Genomic DNA, 24,727 nt, shown 5'->3' with positions numbered 1-24,727 from the left:
TACCTATTGAGGAACCCGAATTGATTCCCAAGCAATCGGAGGAAGGAAACAATAGTCGCATTATGAGTCAAGTTGGGACTCAAGGAGAACGAAGGAACGACCCAGAAAGGAGAAACAACAAGGATGGGAGAATGTACAAAAATTTCTTGGGCCCCAGGCCGCCAAGTGTTTCTGGAAGCCCAAAGCCTGTTGAGATTATGGATTGGATCTCTGAAATGGAGATGGTATTTGAAAGTTGCAACTGTAGCAACAAACAGAAAACTGTCTTTGTAGTTAGACAACTGAAGACTGGAGTCTTGATTTGGTGGAAGTTGTTGGCAGATACTATGCCACGAGGAGAAGCCCTAAAAATGTCATGGGAGGAGTTCTTGGAATAGTTAAGGGTGCAGTATTGTTTAGAGATATATCTGATTGATCTGAACAATGAGTTCCAAACCTTGAAGAAGGGGAGGATGAGCATAGATGACTATGCTACGTCATTCACTGAGAAGATGAAGTTATTTTCGTACCTAGTGCCAACGGAACTCTCCAATATTGAGAGGTTCGCTAATGGACTGCCTGTCGACTTTGGCGCGACAGTTAAGATGGAAACCACTCTGAAAACAGTTGTTCGAGCAACTAAGAATGTGGAGGCCCAACAGAAGGAAAAGGGTCTGGAAAGGATAGAGGTTGGTGAAAAGAGGAAGTTCGATGGACCTTCAGGGTCCAACAAGAAAAACAAGTTCTCGAAGCCTGGTTCGAGGGGAGGTGGAGGCGAAGCCAAGTGCTGCGACAAATGTAAAAAGAAGCATCATGGGAAATGTGAAGTGGTGGCCACATGTTTTAAATGTGGAAAGCCAAGGCACTATGCCAATGAATGCACCCTCACTAGGAAAGTTTGTTATGGTTTTGGTGAGGAGGGATACATGTCGAGGGACTTCCTGAAAAAGAAGGTGGCAGCAAGACCCAACTTTCCGCCAAAGCCGAAGGCGAGAGCATTCCAGATGACACTGGAAGCTGCTAAAGATGAAGCTGATGTTGCTTCAGGTACCTTTCTCGTAAACAAATTGCCTGCCCAAATTTTATTTGATTCGGGAGCCAACTACTCCTTTATTTCGCATGAATTTGGTAGAAAACTAGCTTTGCATGTTGATAGACTAGATAATGCCTTATTAGTCGAAGTTGCTAGTGGCAAGTTTGTACCTGTTAGCCATCGTATGAAAAACATCTTAATTGACTTAAATAGGAATAAATTTCACAAGGAATTATTGCCTATCGAACTAAACGGTTTTGACATCGTGCTTGGAATGGATTGGCTTAGCGCCAATGACGCCGAGATATTGTGCAAGAAGAAGATAGTCAAAGTAAACCCACCTGGGAAAGAGTCGTTTACGGTGTATGGAGATAAATGCAGAGTAAATTCTGGAATCATTTCATTAATGAAAGCTAGAAAGTGTTTGGCCAAAGGATGTACATCGTATCTAGCATTCGTGATCAATGCTAAGAAGGAGAAAATGGCAATGCAGAGCATTCCTGTCGTATGTGATTATCCGGAAGTATTTCCTGAAGATCTTCCCGGATTACCGCCTGATAGACAAGTGGAGTTTAGAATAGACTTGTTACCAGGGACGACGCCAATAGCAAAAGCACCTTATCGATTAGCACCGACGGAGATGAAGGAGCCGATGATGCAACTTCAGAAGTTATTGGACAAAGGTTTCATTATACCTAGTTCATCACCTTAGGGAGCTCCGGTGTTATTCGTGAAGAAGAAAGATGGAAGTATGAGAATGTGCATTGATTATACAGAGTTGAATAAGGCAACAATAAAGAATAGATATCCATTGCCAAGGATTAATGACATGTTTGATCAATTGCAAGGTTCGAGCTATTTCTCGAAGATCGATCTAAGGTCAGGATATCATCAGCTAAAAGTAAGAGAGCAAGATATCGAGAAGACTACATTCAGAACTAGATATAGACACTACGAGTTCTTGGTTATGTTGTTTGGACTAACCAATGCTCCAACAACATTCATGGATTTAATGAATCGGGTTTGTAATCCATTCCTTGATAAATTTGTGATAGTGTTCATAGATGACATTCTGATTTACTCGAAAAGCCAAGAGGAGCATGGCAGACACTTGCGAGAAGTGTTGGAAGTGTTGAAGAAGGAGAAGATATATGCAAAGTTCTCCAAATGTGATTTTTGGATTCGAGAAGTCCAATTCTTGGGTCACGTGGTCAACCAAGAAGGGATAATGGTTGATCCAACGAAGATCGAAGCTGTGATGAAGTGGGAACCACCGAAAAATCCCACAGAGATCCGAAGCTTTTTGGGATTATCCAGATATTACCAAAGGTTTATCCAAGGATTTTCTACGATCGTTACTCCATTAACAGCTTTGACCCAAAAAGGAGCTACTTATGCTTGGAATGATAAGCATAAAGAACCATTCGAGAAGCTAAAGAAGAAGCTATGCGAGGCACTAATACTTTCTCTACCCGATAGAGTTGAAGACTTCACTCTTTATAGCGATGCATCTGGGGTTGGATTGGGTTGTGCTTTGACATAAAGAGATAAGGTGATCGCATATGCATCTCGACAATTGAAAGAGCATGAAAAGAACTACCTGACTCATGATTTGGAGTTGGTAGCGGTAGTTTTCGCTCTGAAAATATGGAAGCATTACCTCTATGGCATGAAGTGCAAACTTTTCACTGATCATAAGAGTCTCCAATATCTCTTTGGTAAGAAGGAATTGAATATGAGGCAACGACGCTGGCTAGAGTTACTTAAGGACTACGACTGCAAAATACTTTACCACCCCGGTAAAGAAGATGTTGTTGTTGATGTTCTCAGTCGGAAAGTCAATCTTGAGAGAAAAAGGCCAAGAGCGTTGAGAATAGAAGTTGTCTCGACAATTGTAAGGAGTATAAAGAAATCTCAAGAAGAAGCTTTTGAGAAGAATGACCGAAAGGAGGAACGCTTGGGCAAAATGTTGGTGTTTGGTTTAAACAGTCATGGACTGAAGGTGTTCCAAGATCGGATTTGGATACCTAAGATAGAAGGAGTCAGATATCTTCTGATGGAAGAAGCTCACAAGGCCATGTACTCGATTCATCCCGGTAGCACTAAAATGTATAGGGACTTGAAACCCTACTACTGGTGGCCGACGATGAAGCTTGATGTTGCAAAGTATGTGGCTGAGTGTGTGACTTGTGCGAGAGTCAAGACATAACATCAGAAAACGTACAGGAATTTAGAACCTTTTCTTGTGCCTATGGGTAAGTGGGAAGACATTGCTATGGATTTTGTCACTAAACTGCCCAGAACAAAAAGTGGTCACGACATGATTTGGGTGGTCGTTGATCGATTCACTAAGAGTGCACATTTCATAGCAGCCAAGGAGAAATGGTTTATGGAAAAGCTTGCAAATTCTTACGTGAAGGAAATTTTGAGGCTTCACGGTGTTCCGTTAACGATTGTATCAGATCGTGACAGCCGTTTCACCTCGAGGTTTTGGAAGAGTCTACAAGAGGAAATGGGTACTAAGTTGTGTTTAAGTACAACTTACCATCCACAAACTGATGGTCAGAGCGAAAGAACGATACAAACACTTGAAAATATGCTGAGAGCATGTACCCTGGAATTCCTAGGTAACTGGGATGAATATTTACCTTTGGTATAATTTTCCTACAATAATAGTTTCCACTCGAGCATAAAGATGGCACCTTATCAAGCTTTGTACGGACATAAGTGTCGTACACCGTCTTGTTGGCTTGAGGCTGGGGAGAAGCAGTTTATGGGACCTGAGATGGTTCATCAAACTGCTGAAAAGTTGAAAATAATTAGGGAAAGAATGTTAGCAGCTTAGGATCGTCAAAAGAGTTATGCTGATAATAAGCGAAGACCGGTGACTTTTAAAGTTGGAGATTCGGTTTTGCTTAAAGTCTCGCCGTGGAAGGGACTTATAAGATTTGGTAAAAGGGGAAAATTAAGTCCAAGGTTTATTGGACCATTTAAAGTTCTTCAGAGGATTAGGAACCAAGGTTACAAGCTCGAATTACCCGAAGAACCGAATGAAATTCATAACACTTTTCATGTGTGTTATTTGAGGAAGTTCACGGGAGAAGTTCCCGACATGATTCCACTTTTGGAATTGAGAATCGATGAGAACAAAAGGTTGATTGAAGAACCAGAGGCAATCGCTGACCGAAAGACTAAGAATTTGCGATGCAAGATGGTCGAATTAGTGCTTGTCCGATGGAAACACATGAATGGGCCGAATCTCACCTGGGAAACGGAGAGTGACATGATAAGTTGCTACCCGCATTTGTTTTTTGATGTGTGATTCTGGGGACGGAATCATTCTAAGGTGGAGAGAATTGTAACACCTGTGTTTCTGGGCTTATCATTAATGTTGATATAATAGTCTAGGTTAACCTTTGTAACCCGTTTTGAAATAATAGAAGTGTATTATTTGAGTATTATGTGTTTCGTGCTTAACTGTGTGACTTAATTGAATTAAGAATAAAAATAAGCATCAAAATGAAATTTTAGATAAGCTCGATATCTACGGATAATGTTGTAGTAGTTGAAATGAGGTTTTCGAATATATAAAGAATGCCGAAATCCGAGTTATAACGAAGAAGTTATGACCCGTCGAAGTTTCGCGACAGAACCGGCAACGCTGAATGACGTAAAAAGTGAAATTTACGTTAGAGCGATATCTAGCTTTATTTATCTAAATGAAAGTCTTAGGGTTCGTTAAACCGAGATCGTGCATAAAAAGAATGCCCAAATCTGACTTCGTATGAGGAAATTATGATTTTCCGAAGTTTCAGCTTAGCAGTATGCAGCCCGAATACTCGATTCGAGATCGAGTGATTGTTGGTTGAAAAAATCTAAATGAGAATCTAAGATCTCATCGATAGTAGTGAAACGAAAAAAAGACAGACGAAAACGGAGTTCATATGAAGGAGTTATGAATTTCGAACGGAGTTTACCTGTCCCGGCCTACTAAAAATAATATATTAAAATTAAAGTCAAAATTAGCCAATAGAGTCTAAAAGAGAGTTGCAGAGCATAATCTCACCTACGTGTGGATATAAAGAATGTCAAAAATGGAGCTCGTATGCGAAAGATATAAATTTCTGAAGTTCGGGGCACGAAAACCGAGCCTGTGTCAGGACTCACGACGTGAGCAGACCGATTTGACCTTTCAAAGCTGCAGACACAAGTGGACGAATGACGAACGCGGTGACCTATCGGGCTCACGACGTGAGCTTTAGAAAATCACGATGTGAGGAATGAAAATCAGCCTTATAAATAGAATTCAAGGGGCAGCCGATTTTGGTTGCTCCATCTCTTCTCTCCCACTCCCGATACTCTCTCTAAGCCCTATTTTAACCCCCGAAGCCCCGGTGATCATCCCGAGACCTGAAGCGAGTCCCGAAGCCTGAAGATCTCGAGAATAAAAGAGTTTCCAAGCCGAAGCTCTGCCCGCGAGAAGCCCGGTGTGCGAAGTGATCCCAATTTCACCGAAGAATACTACTCTTAGAGCCGTAGTGCTGTCCGATCATCTTCTGATTAAATGAGTGTGTAGTTATTTTATCTAATGCATAATTATGAAGTGTTTTATATAAAATACGTGTTATGTGTATATTTTGTTGTTATATGTGTGAATGTATATTCCCTTCCTTCTATCTCATAGATCTGATTTATTCTCTATGAAATACGTATTATGTGTGTGTGCCTCATCTGTTATGTGGAATATGTATTGATTGACCATGTTATACTAGGTTTTAAACCATGTATAAAAATATATATTTTTATCTACTAATATGTTGGGTAGAACATGGGTAGATAGTTGATGTGTGATAAACATATGAGAGTCCTCGATGTTATTGATGTAGACCTAGTCATCTAGTGGAGTATGGATGACGACCACAGACTCTTTCTAGACAGTCCAGTGGAACGCTAGCAAGTTCATAACCTGTAGCTGTTGTGAAGGATGTGTTCACCGGTGTACTCTATCCCCCTCATGGTTGCCTTTAGGATATCTATTGTTGAGGAAACCCCTTAGCAGTAATGTTTGTCCCGATGAAAATCCTAGATTAGGTCCCTTGAGATAGATGTTGTTTTGGGGACATAAAGTGAGGATAACGGGAATGGGTAATCGGGTTATTATTGGTTGGTGAAATTAAATATAATTATTTATTGTGGGTTGGAAACCCTATATGCTCACCAGGCTCCCAAGCCTGACCCACTCAATTTATTTGTATTACAGGTAGTGGAGCGGGGACATAAGATGGATGAATCATGAAGTTGTTTTTTTTACAAGTCTGTATATGTATATATTTGTTGAATGACTTGTAATGTTATCGTTTATGCTTTATGGTCTGTATCGGAACATGACATCCCGAGTTTTGATTATATAATGAAAATGCATCTCTTGATGAAATGCTTTGATAAATATTATTTTATCATATTTTGATTTTGGGAACAAATTCCGCAACTTTTTTAAATCGAAAGGATTTACTCTGAAATTATTTTAAAAAAGCATAAATGAAATCGGTCTTTTCTAGCCTAGATTTTGAGGATGTCACACACAATGAACAACATTAACCAAGTAACTTTGATGTCAAGCTAATCTACCCATTACAAAACTGATTTCGGTTTTAATTATGCCAAACAACAAATAACGACTCCGAAACTTCCCGTTGACCATGAATCCAGACCTTCATTCTCAAGCCAACATTAGTCCAAATATGTTCGACACCATGATCCAATTTCAAACCAAAATTGATACTACATGTCGAAATCAACTTTTCTCAACACCATGTCTCCTTATTTCACAAGAGGTTCGATTTCCAAATCACATTCAACAATGCGAACATGAACCCATTCATAGTGTTCGACCCTAAGAACCCAAACTCATTCAATTTCGAAATTAAACTCCAATTAAACACTATTTCGATATCATACAACCCAAGTTCGACTTGTATCAACCAATTTCAACCTTCAATAATTCATAGAATCAATACTTGAGACTCTGATTTTGACTTTTTTTGAGTTTGGCTTTTCGAATTCAATGTTCAAAAAACACAAAATTGATGATTCTAACATTAGACTTCATATCAAAAAGTGATTATTCAACTGTTATTCATCATATTCAAATATTCTTAACGATATTCATCAAAACCAAAAAACCGATTGACAATTTCTCAACTTCAACTTGATCATAATCGATTTGTAATAGAACAAATCAAAGCTAATCGATTCACAAGTTTAGATTCATGAATAACTCTAATTAATTAACAAGAACGTTGAATCGAAAACGAAACTCAAGAACACGTTGATCAAAATGCAAGACAAGAACATCAGAAAAGTATTCGTATAGCGATGACGAACCAGAGTAGATACCGAGTCAAAATTGATTTAATGATTTTTGGGCTCAACCTTATAGATATCGGATCGAACGAAAGACTTATGGGCTCACATCATGTTGATATCAGATCATTTGATTTAAGGTGCTAACATATCTCTCTCTCTCTCACTCACTCACTCTCTCTCTTTATATATATATATATATATATATATATATATATATCATGTCACAAGGTATCAATCACATATGCAAGTGGGTCTTCTCAAGCCATGCCTTCACTAGTCATCTAATGGAGAACTTTGTAACCAACAAATACATAGCAAACTAACATAATCCCTACATGTAAAAACACATCCGAACTTAACATTACAGCTTGTAAATAATTACACACAATAACAAAACCCAACTACTAACTAAGCATATCTTCATGTTCCTATTTTGCCTTTCAAGATCTTTCATCGACCTAACCAATCGATAACTGTTATAACCCTTTTCATCATCAAACCAAAAAACAAACCCACAATATGGTCCATGTGAAATTAAGAAACAATTGTTTAAGGTTAACGAGAAGAAGGAAAAATAATAAAATAACATACCATTTTTGGACACATAAAGTTTTCTTTCCGGATTATTGTTGGTCCTCGAGGTCCTTATAATTTCTAAACTTACACAATCACATATTGACATGTGTTGGATTTAATTGAAGAGCTTCCACAACATACAATATTAGAATGTTATTTGCTTGATTTTATGTAGTTTATATAGAGAATTGGACATAGTGTTAGGTTCACAGTACATATGTCAAATTCACAATATGTACGTAAGGTTTGCAATACGTATGTCAGGTTCCATTTTAATTTTTTTTAACCATAGACAATATTAAATTTTCAAAATAAAAATCAGATTTATTGAAATTTATACTGTTAAGTCTAATCCGGCCTGGGAACCGAAGTCGGCCGAAATTAAGAACCCAATCGGACCACCTGTTCTGCCAGTTCCGGTTCTACCGGTTCCCAGCTCCTACTGGTTCTTGCCGTGTCTTTAATGTTGGAATTGATCATCGAGAAGTAATAACATACGGTTTCAGTTTTTGCTGGTTCTACCGTTTTCCAGTTCCAAAAATCCACAAAAATATCGTCCCGGTCTAGGTTTTAAATAGCGTAAAGCGCCTCAAAGCGCTTTGGGCTTTGGGAGTAAAAGCGCTAAGCGCTAAGCGAAAGCGCCCGCTTAGAGCACACGAAGCGCCCGTTATTAAAAAAAATTAAAATATAGAAATTATATATAAATACTTAAAAAAACATATCTTATATATTGCATAAGGCATCAATTTCAAAAGTTAAAAGTAGCATAGGCATGATGATAAAAAAAAGCAGAACTTAAGTCCTAAATTCCTAATCCTTAATCATAAAAACAAAAAATACGCGAAATGGTCATCATCATTGTCAATTTGAACACTATCATCTCCTCCACAATCACTTCCGATATCCTCTTCCACCTCTTCATCCACCAAACAAAATCCAGATCGTTGACTAGATTCTGGAGCTTTTCCCTTATCACTACCCGATGGCTCCGCTCCATCATTTTGCACTCTCGATCTAGTTAGATAACTAGGCTCATAAGCACCTGATGCGTTAGCCACATCTCTCCAAGTAAGATCTTTACCAACAAATACTATATCATCATCATTCTCCTCTTTAAGTCTTCCCATCAACCACTCATTACTTTCATCAATCTCTTGTAAAAGAATAGGATCCTTCTCCTTATCTTTAACTCGACGATCTAAGGCACGATTGAATTTGACAAACACCATGTCATTTAATCTTGATTGTGCCAATCTATTTCGTTTCTTCGTATGAAGCTACAAGAATGAAAGTAATTAAAGTAAGAAAAATCATGAAATAACTAAAATAAGAAAAAAAAACATATTCTCATTTAGGAAAACAATTTTTTTTAAATGGATACAATAAAACTTACGTGTTGAAAAACAATCCAGTTTCTCTCACAACTTGTAGCACTACAAGTTAGACTAAGGACCCGTATGGCAAACTTTTTAAGATTAGGCGCCGAAGATCCATATGATGCCCACCAGTCAGCTAATAATCAAAAGTTAAAAACAAAGTAAGAAAATAAGAATAGAAATTACCAAAAAAAAGTTGGTTAAGAACTTATAATATCATTTTGTTACCTGGTGCTTTTGTTTTCCTATGCGTAATAGCCATAGGATGACCGAATAGTCCTTCTGCATTCCGGTATTTATCTAACTCTGCAGAAATCTTGTCTTGAACTTGCTGGTCTGGAACAAGTCTCATAATGCAACCATATAACCCTTGTTCCACTTATTCACAAGCCACCCCAATAGTATCCTTATAAAATATCCCCGAGTTCAAAAAATGTCCTGCTGCATGTAGAGGTTTATGCAGTTGACATTCCCACCTTTGATAAATGATTTGAAAAGCTGTCTTGTAGTCATCCGCATTGGAAAAACTATCACGAATAGCTTCTTTAGCCCTATCCATAGCCTCATAAATATAGCCCATTGTTGGATACTTTTCTCCATCAACTAACCTAAGAACTTTGACTAAAGGGTTGGTTAACTTGAGAGCTTACAAAACATTCCTCCAAAATGAATCTTGCATAAAGTAGGTTTTTACTTTTTTTGCAATTTGATCTTTGTTGGACCACTTTGCCTTTTCCCACTCTGCAGAAATCACCATATTCTTCAGGTTGTGTCTTTGTTTGTGGACTTGGGCAAGTGTGATAAAAGATGTGGCGAATCTAGTTACAACTGGCCTATGCAAGTTTCTTTCTTTTGTGAACTTTCTCATCAAGTTCACAACAGGAACATGACTATATATATATATATATATATATATATATATATATATATATATATATATATATATATATATATATAGCCAATTGCTAACATAGCCTTCTTTATTGCAATTTTCACCTTAGGAACCTTTTTTCCAATGTCCTCCAACATCAAATCCAAGCAATGAGCAGCACATGGTGTCCAATAAAGATGCTCTCTTTTGGCTTCCAACAACTTCCCTACAAAGTTTATAGACAGAAAATTAGAATTTAGAAATTATAAGACATTAACAAAAACAACTTAATATTAACATGCATATACAAGTTACAACTCTTACCTGCCTTTACATATACTAAAGTGTTATCAGTTACAACTTGTACTACGTTTTTTTCTCCAACTTCCTCCACCATCTTATCCAGAACATGAAATAACAAATTTGCATCCTTTGATACATCCGAAACTGTTTCGATTGATTTCACAAACACCGAACCCTTTGGAGAGTTTACCATGAAGTTTGTGATATCCTTTTGCACCACTGAATCACGCCATCCATCAGATAATATTGAACAACCTTTTTCTGCCCATTCTTGTTCATGCTCAAGAATCTGGATTTTCACATCCTGTACTTCATTCCTAAGCAGAGGGACTCGTAACTCATACATGCTCGGTGGTTTCATCCCAAGGCTAAACTGTCCAATAACTTCAACCATGAGTTTGAAGCTATTATATGTCGTGGCATTGTAAGGAATGGCTGAAGCAATAAAGTATATACCAATTAATGAATATAAATTGTTATTAAATAAAGTCAACAAGGCATCAAAAATAAATTATACCTGCATCGTAAAACCATCTCGCAATCTCACGGCAAACTTTATCCCTAAGATCCTTTTGACATACTTCATTGATTGTTTGTTGTCTCCCTCCTTTCCTACTTTTGACGACTTCATGCGGATTAGGGGTGTAGTATGTGTCCATAGGGCCTTTTTGCTTTGGTTTTTTTGGAGGGGGCATTTTCCTACTACTGCCTATTTCAACATCTTCCTCACCAACATCATCATATTCATCAGGTTCATACATCTGGAATCGTGCTTGTTCCATTTGTTGTTGAGCTTTTAAATTCTGTTTCTTTTCCAAATATGCTTTTATTTCTTCTTGTACATGTCCCGGACAATTCGGACACTTCTTTACGTCCTTATAACCACCAACCATATGATGTTTGAAGCGAAATACACCTCCCTTCACCACTTGTCCACAGAAATTGCATGTAAAGTTGTTTTTATTAGTTGGATCTTGTACCCCGTATTTCTTAACCGGGTCATCTGATCCACTATTTGTAGAACCCATCCTGTAAAATAACATTATATATCATTATGTATTAGTGTTATTTGTTTCTACTTTATATAGTCTACACTCTACACATGCTAACATGCAAGCAAGTAAGTAACAATGTAACATAACAGTTAAGTTCAAAGGAACAATTAATGATTTAACTGTTCAGATCAAGACATCATGTGATAACATTTAATGATTTAACAACTATGAACTAACTACGTGACTAACTAGTAAAAATAAGATCATCCAATAAGTAATATTAACAACAGAATAACAGATGTGATAACATAACAGAATAACAGATGTCAGTTATGACTTATGAGTAACTGATTAATAAGTAATAACAGAAGAAGAAAGAAGAAGTAAGTAGATGAAACTTGAAAGATCATTAAAATCATTGTATTCACAAATCACTATTCAGAATTAGAGTAGAAAAATTATTAGCAACATAAAAAATCGAATATGTACCTTGTTTTGATCTTGAATGTTGCTTCACTTGATTCCAAGTTCCAACCGTTGTGTTCAGAATTCAGAGGAGAGAGGAGGACAGGAGGCTGAAGATGAATATGGAGAAGAAGAAACGTTTTCCCGCCTACTGATGTTGTCTTTGTGTTGTGACGGATGAATTCTTATTTTAATAACCCTACTTCCTACGTATCTAATTAAAAATACACTAAACCTGGCCCAGCTAATTAAATAAGCCCGTATACCAAAAGTGCTAATAAGCGCCGCTTTACCAAATCGAACAAAGCACCAAAAGCGCCGACTAAAGCGGTGAGTAAAGCAATCTGAAAGCACCAAAAGTGCTAATAAGCGCATTACTAATTCAAAAGCGTTTTTGATTTTCATATGAGCGCCTAACGCTTTAAGCGGTCCAAAGCGCCGCTTTTTTAAAACCAAGGTCCCGGTTCCGGCTCGACCTGAACGTTTTCATCGGGTTCCGGTTCTGATACAGTTTCGTCCGGTTTCCCGGATCCAAATAAGAAATCATAAGCTCATACAAGTAAGTTCGGTTATATGGGTTCAACCCACGTACTTATTTGGATATATCCAGAGTATCCCCGGGTCTACCCTTCCATAACCCCTAAAACCCCATCGCCCTGAAAACAGATTCGGACACAGAGCATCGCCACCGCGAAACCAAAATGGTCGGACCTCTGGTTCGTGCTCTCTGGTCCACCACCAGAAAATCCATCTCCTCCTCCGCGTACCACTCCCCGTCTTCATATCTCAAACCATTCATACATGTACGCGCCGCAGGCATCTCACGCTCCTTCTCCGTCGCCACAGCAGCAGCTGCTGCCACCGCGACTGCTCCTGGCGGCGCGCTGGATCCTAATCGGCTCCGCAACGTAGCGGTGATTGCTCATGTCGATCATGGCAAGACCACTCTTATGGATCGTCTACTTCGCCAGTGCGGCTCCGACATCCCACATGAACGCGCACTTGACTCCAATCAGCTTGAGAAGGAGCGTGGAATCACCATCGCTTCCAAGGTACATACACTTTTCATTAACTGATATTCTAAAGGTAGCTAAACTTATGCTTTTCAGAATTCTTTAATTTACAAGAATAATAAGCGAACTTTGTATATTGTTATGACTGAGCAAGATAGATAGAATACCTTTTAGAAATGATTAATTTCCTTTTAGAAATGATGATTCTCTTTATCCAAATTCCATCTCTTCATTTGCTCAATTATGAATCAACTAATCCATAAGCTGAATCTTGTTAGTTTAGATCCAAGAAGCAATCCAATAGTATGGCTCAGTGAACATAAGAACATGAAATATAAATAGAAGCTTCTGCTTCATATTGCTACCAGTTACACTCTGTTAACAATATGTAATAACCTGTCTCACACGGAGATAGAGAATGACAACTGTGAGCCACTTACAAGCCTTAAGGTGTCGCCTATGACTACCAATAACTTCAACCATGGTTTTAAGTTGATCATGAGGTTGTTGTGACTTGGGTCTCCATAACTCCAGGATAGGGGTGTTACATAGTATAGTGAGTTTGTACCTTTTCTTTATACTCGATACATCTTACATTTCTAAGATGATTTTGTTGTTAAGTATACTAATACATTTCTAGATATATGAGTTTCAACTTGTTGTTATCTTTTATATTCTTTTAATCTTTTATAGATTACATGCATTCCATGGAAGGAAAATGAGCTAAACATGGTTGATACACCTGGACATGCAGATTTTGGTGGTGAGGTATGTATTAGCCAAGAAAAATAAGATGCTGCTCCTTTTTCACTTAATGGACTAAATAGGGACACATGACTTAATCCCTTAAGCCACTTTTTCTTTTTCTTTTTTTCTTTTTCTTTTTTTCTTTTCTATCTTTCTGAAAGGTGGAGCGAGTTGTTGGCATGGTTGAAGGAGCCATATTAGTTGTGGATGCTGGTGAAGGGCCACTTGCACAAACAAAATTTGTTCTAGCTAAAGCATTAAGATATGGTTTAAGACCAATTCTACTTTTAAACAAAGTAGATAGACCTTCAGGTATAACCTTTCTACATATTCATATATATAAAAGATTCACTTTTTACTAATTTTTTTTATCAATCTTCCATGCAGTTAGTGAGGAGAGGTGTGATGAAGTTGAGAGCTTGGTATTCGATCTCTTTGCAAACCTTGGTGCAACAGGTGATTATCAATCTATCATGCTCATTGCTCATCATGTTCTTGATTTCCCTTTTCTTTTTTTCTGAAAAGAATGTATGAAATTTATGTTTCAGAGGAGCAACTTGACTTCCCAGTTTTATATGCTTCTGCTAAAGAAGGTTGGGCTTCATTAACATACACCAAGAATCCTCCAGATGATGCCAAGAATATGTCTTCATTGCTTGATGCAATTGTCAAATATGTCCCTCCACCAACTGCAAGTCTTGATGAACCTTTCCAGATGCTGGTTTGTTAACTCTCATTGCATTATATATATTCATTTTTTTCTGTATTATTCATATTATTGATATAACTCTTTTCTACATTTGAAAAATATAAACAACATCACAGTATTGTAATAGGATGAAATGAAAGTAGGATGTTGTAATAAACAAATGAATGAGCAGATTTTAGATAGGAGGGTAAATTGGTCTTTTTTCAGGTTTCTATGATGGAAAAAGATGATTATGTGGGACGTATCTTGACTGGGCGTATTACATCTGGTGTTATCCGTATCAATGACAGAGTTCATGGGCTACGTGACACAGACTCTGGTGTCATAAAAATTGAAGAAGGAAAAGTATGTGATCATATGTAATATACTAATTGTATTTATTATAAGAAAAAAGATTATTATTATTTTTTAATCGTTAAATACATGTACACATTTATTAGGTTGTGAAGCTAAGAAAAAACAAAGGAATGATTTCATTTGATGTTGAATCTGCTGGAGCTGGTGATATTATATCAATGGCAGGATTAAAGAGTCCATCAATTGGACATACAATAGCAAATGTTGAGGTATTACTAATTTACTATTAATTAATTATGTTAAAAAAATCTTGTATTATTGATTTTTATAACGAAATTTATTGTTTAAAATTAGGTAATGACTGCATTGCCCACTGTTGAATTGGATCCTCCCACCATTTCCATGACTTTTGGTGTCAATGATTCTCCTTTAGCTGGACTTGATGGCTCTCAAGTATGACAAAAATAACCCTTCTTCTTCTTCTTCTTCTTCTTCTTCTTCTTCTTGTAGTTTGTGTACACGTCATCATGTTTAATGTGTGTAGTTAACTGGAGGAAAGATTGGTGATAGATTATTGGCTGAAGCAGAAACAAACTTAGCAATAAATGTAATCCCTGGTTTAGCAGAATCATATGAAGTTCAAGGAAGAGGAGAACTTCAATTAGGTCATATCATATTATCATATACTCTTTAATTCATCATCATATTCTTTAAAAAATCAACAAAGAATTATTATGTATGCTTAACTTCATTCACTTTGTGTATATAACAGGCATCTTGCTTGAGAATATGAGGCGTGAAAATTTTGAGCTTTCTGTATCTCCTCCAAGAGTTATGTAAGCTTTCTCTATCTTCTACTTGTAATATGAACTTTTAGGGTTCATAATGATTGTTATTTGTGTAATATGTTAGGTACAAGATTGAGAAAGGTGTGAAGCTAGAGCCAATTGAGGAAGTAACTATTGAGGTAAAAAATAAAATAAAATAAAAAATTGATTTACTATTTGTATTTGTATTTCTTTTACTTAATGATATGGATTTTTTTAAGGTGAATGAAGAGCATGTGGGAATGGTGATGGAAGCGCTTTCTCACAGGCGAGCTGAGGTTACTGACATGGGCCCTGTGGCTGGAAACTTTGGCAGGACTAGAATGACATTAACTTGTCCTTCAAGGTCAGTTTCGTCATTTTATTAACTTTTTTTTTTTTCTTTCAAAAAGTGATAAAAAGAAGCTGCTTACGTTTTTTTTGTAAGACTTCAGGGGACTGGTTGGTTACAGAAGCGTGTTCAGCAGTGACACACGTGGCACAGGATTTATGCATCGTGCATTCATGGGTATGTATATAATGTTTGCTCATTTTTATTTTTTCGAATATAAAAAAAATACGAAAGCATATTTTTGGAATAAGAAGAAATGTGAATTTCCATTTGACATTTTTATAGCTTATGAAAAATATCGGGGCCCACTTGGAAACGTCAGGAAAGGAGTGTTGGTAAACATCACTTGTTACTCTTATAATTTTTTTTTTTTTTTTTTTTTTTTTTTTTAATTTATTAAAACTCGACATTATATCAGGTATCATGTGCACGTGGAACAGTGACATCTTATGCCTTGATGAGTTTGGAACCACGTGGAACGCTTTTTGTGAGTCCTGGAGTTGAGGTAATAAATAAACATATTCTTAAATTAATAATCTATATATGTATATATTAAAATAAATGATGATATTGTTTTTGTGTTGTGATAAATGATAATCAATAAGTAACGAATGAATATTGAATATGATGCAGGCATATGATGGGATGATTGTTGGTGAACATTCACGAGATACAGATCTTGATGTAATGTTTTTATGACATTTTTCAAATTACTTTTGAGTAATTTAATTAATTAATTATTATCTTTTTCACAGGTTAATCCTGTAAGAAACAAGGAACTTACAAATATAAGATCAGCCGGAAAAGACGAGAATGTTAAATTGTCACCTCCTCGTAGAGTACGTCTTTTAATCACTTTTAAAAAAAAAAAAAAAAAATCAGTTTAGGATTTGTGGATATAAAAAATGTATGTGGTTTTAATTTAATTAATTTATATGCAGATGACACTTGAAGAGGCTATAGGCTATGTGGCATCTGATGAGCTAATTGAGGTGAGTATACTGTATACATGATACGTGTATGAAATCTCAATTTATATTTTCTGAATTTTGAATTTGATGAATTGAAATGATACGTGTACCCTTTGAGCAGGTAACACCACATCATATCCGGTTAAGAAAGAGATACTTGGATTCTAACAAGCGTAAAACAATGAGTAAAAGGCCCAAGGAGTGAAAACAACTCATGCGATGCATTTTAATGGATAATTTTGTTATTTCAAATTTAATTATAGATCACGAGGAGGATTACTGTATAATCATTTTTGAAAAATAATTATAAGACAGCAGAGATAAAAGGTGGTTTTTCATGCGCACCTAAAAAGAAATGTTCTAGCTCAGATATCATATTTTTATAATTTGTACTTCATTTGTTATTTGTACTATAATGTATAATGTATGATTATAGTTTTGATCAATAATAAATAAATTATCTTATAATATATAGATATAGTTTTAAAATAATATATAAATATAAAAACGTGATTTAATAGTTAAGTATAGTTAATATAATAACGTACTAAACTAATATAATAATACAATAAGGTAATGTAAACAAAGGCTTCTTACTTCTTGTTCAATGGTTCATATTACAACACTTTCATATATAATAATTAAAGATACTTTCACACATATGTATGTATAGAAACATGTATACATATTTCCTACAATCAACTCCAACTTTTACCTTCTTATTTTATTGTATTTTACACTGAAAAATTGATATTAAAACCTTGAAACCATTGTTGAAAGTCAAGTAGATATCAGTGTCAAAGTTTTCATTTTTTTTTCATGTTAAAATGTTTGACATGGAGATTTTTGTTAATGACGTATAATTTACTAGTTCTTAGTGAATTGTAGAATATATTTTCATGTATATCAATCAAATTTCACTTTATGATTTATGGTCTATGGACCATTTGAGGAGATATGCATCCAAATGATTATGCTAATCATAAACAAATCGTTTTGTTATACTTGGATTTTGGCCGACGGCTAAATCTATCACTTAACATCATATGGATATACTTGGAACTATTTTCATGTAAGCAATTTAAAATGACATTTTTTTTATAACATCGTCTTCAACTACATATTACTTTTTTTTTTTTTTTTTTTTTTTTTTTTTTTTTTTTTGTTTGCATTATTATAAGTCCAAAATACCAAAATATTTCATTTTTGTTTTTATTATTTGTTGAGTAGGAAAAGTCACATTTGAAGTCCTCACTATTACATATGCATAAATATCGTCGGTTTTGATGGTTATTTAGGACTCCATCTTCAGTACTAGAGTTTTATTCCTACATTGTAAATTACCCATTTTTCTTTGGATTAATATTATGCGTTTGAAATGATCCGTAGGTTGTGTTTGTAACGGGGATAAAATGGGATCACACAAGACTAGACAGCTTTTATCACATGTTGTATCATAAAAATGAAGAGGGCATTCATGACTTTTTGCATAGACAATAGATTGAGAGTGAGTCGACATCCCACTTTTTGGGTAACCCCAAAATAGTTCTTCGAGTTCTGGACACATACATTTACCAGTTAGTTTAGATTTCTAATATCAATTTAATTTGAAAACATGCCTAAATATATAAGATAACTACACATATGCATATTGTCACCCTAAATTTATCACATGTCGACAAGTTGTACATTGTTAGGACTCGATCTTCGTATTCCAGACATATTTTGATCTTTCTATCTTGCGATTTGATGCTATCTAAATTGGTCATATGTAAACAAAACGTTATTGAAAAAAAAAACTTACCCTCAACACTGCAATCTCTCCATTATTAAGTCGTTATCTTGAAAATATGGAGAGTCCAAAATGTCACTCCGAGATCTGTTGGGCACCACGTTCCAAAGTGTATATATTAGGGATCCACTTGAATCATGTTGACTCCAAAATGCCCATTCAGAAAAAATTGGTTATTGTTTAAAAAAAATAAAAGAATTGGGTTATTTTCTTAATATTAAATTCAAAAGTGGTTACTTTTATAAATATATTTTTTAATTTTTTTTATATTTTATGTTTACAATTTATAATAAATGTGTTTTCGATTCATAGTCCAGTGTAGAACAAAACTTATAAATCAGCAAACTTAGATAACTATCACAAAGACAACATCTATCAAGCAACTCCTGATGATGGGCCGGCGTTGTAGCCTTAGACCCATTTCTACTGGAAGGTAACGCACCTTGATGTAGTGTAGTATCTGCATCGTCATTGGCACGGAAATCAACTCGTCTCTAATCCTCAATCCTTACACAACAACCTTTCTCGATTACTAATACATACTCATAACCCCCTTACAAGGGTCAACCCAATCCCAGTTAAAGTCAAGGTCAAACCCTGGTCAAGGTCAACTTTGGTCAAATTCAACATCTGATTGACCTGACCTGCCGAGTTGATCCACCAACTCGTCGAGTCCACATGTCTACCTACTGCTATAATCTCATCCTTACTCGTCGAGTCTAGCAAGAGCTCGACCAGTTCATCTTCAACAACACCTTTTGACTACCTTCAACCGACTCGCTGAGTTCGTTCTTGAACTCGCCGAGTTCATCTTCATTCGAATGAATGAGTCTAGCCTTTGACTTGCCGAGTTCTCCATGAACTCGTCAATTCCGCCTTCATGAGGTTGGGAAATTGCCTTGGACTCACCGAGTCTGTTTATACACTCGTCGAGTCCTATGATTTCCAGGTGCAAAACAAACCCCTAGCAGGCTGAGTGTTCCTACCACTCAACCAAAACCATTTCCAGAAGGCTTTTTGGGGGAAAAAGCGACCCGACTCGCCGAGTCCTTCTTTGTCCAAAATTATTCAGTTGATTATAATGGGTCTTAACGCATCAAAACCATAGATCTGGCCTCCTAGGGTCCATTTCATACGTAAAGCTACAAACTTGATGTACACGCATGGGCTCTTTGGCTCAAAAATCCATAAAAGGAGGTCTACAAGATGCATGGTGTGTTTATGGAAACAAAGTTGGCACCTTTATGCCATAAAGACCCCCAATAGCCTCAGATCCGAAGTACAACTCTAAGCACACCCACAAAATCTGATTTTTGCTTCTCTAAAATCACAAAAAGGGTAGAAATAGCCCCAAATCAAAAACTAAGAGATAGATGGTTAAGGTTCTAGCTTTTTACCTTGAATGAGCTGCAAATGAAGTAAAACTTCTAAATCTCCTTGCTTTACTTGAACCTCCAAGGCTTCTTCTTCTTCTCTAACTTCAAACACACACCAAAAGCACCAAAAATGCTTAAGAACACTCAATAAGGGTTTAGGGTTTCAGTCTAGGGTTTCTCTAAGTTGGAAGGGTAATGGAGGCTGGTTTGGGATGAGATAAAGTGTTTAAATAGGGCGCAAACCCTAAACATTAGGGTTTTGTCCAAACAGCTCCTACTCATCGAGTCGGTCTCCCGACACATTGAGTAGGTCACTTAAAATCCCCGCATAATGTCGAGTCTACTCAACGAGTTGGGACTCCAACTCACTGAGTCCTAGAGTACAATACAACAATACTTGAATTTACATACGTACCAGGAACCGGGTCTTACATAAGGCCCACTAAGCATATGATGGATGTTCTAGGCCTAATAGACATGTAAAAGGACAACTACGTGCCACTAAACTTGTGTATTATATTTCCGGTCCAATACAAAAGTAAATACCTTGTTTAACCCATTTCTTATTGTTTTGTTCGTTTTATACCAAGTATTTGCCAAATTGTGTTAGAAGGACCACTTTTTGTAATCACCCCCCCCCCCCCCCCACACACACACACACACACATATATATATATATATATATATATACACACACACACACGCACACACACACACATAAGTTAACATGTCTAGATGTTATAAGTCATATAAACTTCCATCTAACAAAAGTATAAATAATTTTAGTATGTTAAAACAATTTTCTGATTTTTGGCCTTTCTGTCCCTATTTTTAGAAAAATTATACAAAACTCATCATAAGTCGAAATTTGGATCCGTAAACTATGAGAGTTCTGAAAATGAGTCTACTTTCTTCCTAATTTTTATTATAATTTTTAGTGATCTCAAAACAGTGTGAAAATGTTCATTTTCACAGACTGGTCCGGAATCCATCCTGAAATGATAGATAGTTTTGTAAAAATTGCCAAAAATTGTAGAACAATCGTATGAACACGCGAAAGTGGTCATTTGAATGGTGTAAAAATTGCCAAAAATTCTAGAAAAATGTACAAATGACATGTAATGTAAATTCCAGGCCCAATAGACATGTAAAAGGATAACTAAGACCCACTAAACATGTGTATTATATTTCAGGCACAATAATCATGTAAAAGGACCACTAAGACCCACTAAGCATATGATGGATGTTATAGGCCCAATAGACATGTAAAAGAACAACTAAGACCCACTAAACCTGTGTATTATATTTCAGGTCCAATACAAAAGTAAATACCGTGTTTAACCCATTTCTTATTGTTCTGTTCGTTTTACTTATTGTAATTATATATATATATATATATATATATATATATATAAATACACATAAGTTAACAAGTCTAGAAGTTTTTAAGAGTATGTATAAGTCATATAAACTTGCATCTAACACAAGTATAAACACTCTTAGTAAGTTAAAATAATTTTCTGATTTTTGGCCTTTCTGTTCCTATTTTTAGAATAATTACAGAAAAATTATCGTAAGTCGAAATTTGGATCCGTAAACTCTGAGAGTTTGGAAAATGAGTCTAATTTCTTCCTAATTTTTAGTAATCTCAAACCAGTGTGAAAATGTTCATTTTCACAGAATGATCCGGAATCCTTCCTGAAATGATAGACAGTTTTGTAAAAATTTCCAAAAATTGTAGAACAATCGTATGAACACGTGAGAGTAGTCATTTTAATGGTATAAACCTGAACATTTTGCATGTAAAACAGGTTTGAAAAATATTACCATCAAGGTGGTGAAAACAGTCCATAACTAGACCAAAACGTTTATGTTAAAAGCTGATTTTTTTAGTTTAGGTTATAGATTTTTTTAACACAACACTTGTTTTTGCTATTTTGAGTGTATAAATCTCTGATCTGCAAGTTTATATGACAACATATACTTTTCTCATAGTTTTTATTAATATCTAAGTGATAAACTTTATATTTTTAACATATTTTTAGATTTATGAAGTAAACAACACATAATCACCAAGTAAATCATGAAAACACACAAAATCATGCATACACACATAGATCTACACAAATCAACTTGTAGTCTCCCCCATGTAACATCCCAAAAATTATGGACCAAATATTTCATTTTAATTAATTGATTTGCAAAACGTTAGTAAAAAAATTATCATTCGACCATATCATTTAATAAAACATGTCTCGCATTTGTAAACCAAAACGTAATCATAATAATACCAGAGTTCAAATCGCATAATGTCTCATAGTGCGGAAAAACAAGAGCGTGTGTGTGATATGTCGCTACCGCACCAACTCCTTCCCCTTGGCTGAAGAGGTACCTGAAACAACAACTAAAAACCGTAAGCAAGAAGCTTAGTGAGTTCCCCCAACGTACCGCATACCAAATAACCATATAACATACAAATATTGTTAGACATATCTGGGTGCCCGACCTACCCCTTCGGTCCTCTCAACCGGATAATGACTAGCATATCTGGGTGCTAGTCTCCCCTTCAGTCCTTTCGACCGGATACTGACTAGCATATATGGGTGCTGGTCTCCCCTTCGGTCCTTTCGACCGGATACTAACTAGCATATCTGGGTGCTGGTCTCCCCTTCGGTCCTTTCGACCGGATACTGGGGACTATTTCACCCCTACCACTACCACACAACACGTATCACATAATCTATTTAGCATGTCTGGGCATGACTGCCCCTTCGGCCCTATTGACTGGTAACCTGGGGACTATCTCCCCTACTATCGCTAGCACATAGCATCATATTGTACAAACACATAAACATAACACAGGTGGTGGCAACCTTAGATGAATATCACAGAGACAATCATCTAATCATACAATTCCTACTAATGGGCTGGCATTGTGGCCTTAGACCCACCGCTACTGGAAGGTAGCTCACCTCGAAGTAGCTGCTGAAAGTCTGCTTGCTGAGCGCCTGACTGCTGAACCGGAACTCCCCGGCTACAATTTCCATAAACACAAAGTCAGATACTGATAACTAATCTTAGGGTAAAATGACTATTTTACTCCCGGTCAAAGTCAACATCCTGGTCAAAGTCAACTTCCCGGTTGACCGGACTCGCCGAGTTGGCTCGCCAACTCGCCGAGTCCCTTCCATCTGTTCTAGTTCTACACACGTTTCTACTCGTCGAGCTTAGCGAAGACTCGACGCGTTCTTCCTCGATGCATACATACTAAGTCCAAGTTCATCTGACTCGCCGAGTTGAAGAACAACTCGTTGAGTCTAAGTCAATCTTCATCAGACTCGCCGAGTCCACGACTATCTTCATAGGACTCGCCGAGTCCATCGTTCTACTCGCCGAGTTCATTCAATCCTTTTTCTATACAGACCTAATTTGAGCCATGCAGCGGCTCCAAACCACAGATCAAGGCTTCTAGGGCATGCTTATCACGTAAAGTTGCAAACTTTACGTGCATGCATAGCTTTAGAGGCTTCAAATGTCCAAACTAAGATCTTAACGGGGGTTCTAATCTCAAGATGGACCTTAATCACAAATATGACCGAAACTTAACACTTCAAGAAGGTAATGAGAGTCCAGATCTGAAGTATAACCCAACCATAAGGTTTCTCTTCAAGGATTTGGGGTTTTAGGGCTTAAAAGCAACAATTTAGGGACAAACAAGATCTAATAGATCAATGACCAAGGTGGAAACTTTATTACCAGAATGGATGACCACAAATGAATGTGTTCTAGATCTAAGTCCCCTTCCTTGACCTCTTCAACTTCTCCCTTCTTCCACTTGCTCCAAAGTGCACCAAAAGTCCCTTCACAAGGCAACAATCACTTAAACTTACCAATGGAGGCTAGGGTTTTCGATAAGGAATGCTATGAGGGTGATGGGGGATGAGATGGGGCTGTAAGGATGTTTAAATAGGGTGCAAACCCTAAGGATTAGGGTCTCCTCCTGATTGGCCTAATCGCCGAGTCTAGGCGTGGACTCGCCGATTAGATTACTTAAAGCCTGCACCCACTCGACATCTACTCGGGGAGTTAGGGCTACAACTCGCCGAGTAGCTCTTCCCAAAAGAACATTTAATCAAAAATAAATACGTACTAGGAACGGGGTGTTATAATTCTCCCCCACTTATCTTAGACTTCGTCCTTGAAGTCTGATGTCTCCAGAAATAACTCGGGTTAGTGCTCCCTCATCTCCTCCTCTGCCTCCCATGTTCACTCCGAACCCTTTCGGTGCTGTCACTGCACCTTCACTAACTGAACCACCTTGTTCCTCAAGGTCTTCGCCTTTCGATCTAAGATTGCAACTGGTCTCTCGATATAATTCAGGTTGCTATCAACCTTAATATCCTCCAATGGTACAACTGCTGACTCATCCACCAAACACTTTCTCAACTGAGAAACATGAAAAGTGTTGTGGATCGGGCTAAGCTCTCCTGGAAGATCCAATCGATAAGCGGCCCGAACCACCAGGGGCCAAAACCCTAAAAGGACCAATGAACCTGGGAACCAACTTGCCCTCTTCCAGAACCTAATGACACCCTTCCAGGGTGATACCTTCAGGAGGACCATGTCACCCACCTGAAACTTCAAGTCTGAACGCCTCCTATCGGCGTAAGTCTTCTGCCGACTATGCGCAGTTTGCAGTC

At 36.8% G+C, this 24,727-nt stretch overlaps 3 protein-coding genes across 3 annotated transcripts; 1 reads left to right on the top strand and 2 right to left on the bottom strand.

Moving 5' to 3' along the window:
• Positions 1-8,717: 8,717 nt before the first annotated feature.
• Positions 8,718-10,204, bottom strand: LOC145012567 (uncharacterized). Its single transcript, XM_078971366.1, has 3 exons — positions 9,559-10,204; positions 9,348-9,466; positions 8,718-9,231 (listed from the first exon to the last, which is right to left on the bottom strand). Exons 1-3 carry the CDS (start codon positions 9,680-9,682, stop codon positions 8,776-8,778), a joined length of 699 nt encoding a protein of 232 aa, XP_078827492.1. The 5' UTR covers positions 9,683-10,204; the 3' UTR covers positions 8,718-8,775.
• On the bottom strand, positions 9,939-12,634 carry LOC145010452 (uncharacterized). Its single transcript, XM_078968991.1, has 5 exons — positions 11,989-12,634; positions 11,022-11,533; positions 10,526-10,939; positions 10,301-10,427; positions 9,939-10,071 (listed from the first exon to the last, which is right to left on the bottom strand). The coding sequence occupies exons 2-5, from the start codon at positions 11,530-11,532 to the stop codon at positions 9,939-9,941; spliced, it is 1,185 nt and encodes a 394-aa protein (XP_078825117.1). The 5' UTR covers position 11,533; positions 11,989-12,634.
• A 31-nt stretch (positions 12,635-12,665) lies between these two features.
• Positions 12,666-17,329, top strand: EMB2785 (elongation factor family protein). The gene is made up of 19 exons (XM_078969956.1): positions 12,666-13,016; positions 13,671-13,745; positions 13,886-14,036; positions 14,112-14,180; positions 14,273-14,445; positions 14,641-14,778; positions 14,874-14,999; positions 15,085-15,183; positions 15,275-15,395; positions 15,503-15,566; positions 15,643-15,697; positions 15,779-15,903; positions 15,992-16,065; positions 16,174-16,223; positions 16,307-16,393; positions 16,522-16,572; positions 16,644-16,727; positions 16,830-16,880; positions 16,981-17,329. Exons 1-19 carry the CDS (start codon positions 12,666-12,668, stop codon positions 17,062-17,064), a joined length of 2,028 nt encoding a protein of 675 aa, XP_078826082.1. The 3' UTR covers positions 17,065-17,329.
• The last annotated feature ends 7,398 nt before the right edge of the window (positions 17,330-24,727 follow it).

This window comes from Lactuca saligna, chromosome 8 (genome assembly GCF_052625555.1).
Source record: "Lactuca saligna cultivar CGN05327 chromosome 8, ASM5262555v1, whole genome shotgun sequence".
Lineage (NCBI taxonomy): Eukaryota > Viridiplantae > Streptophyta > Magnoliopsida > Asterales > Asteraceae > Lactuca > Lactuca saligna.
Note: the sequence above shows the minus strand (reverse complement) of the source record. Positions and strands in the feature narration are given on the sequence as shown.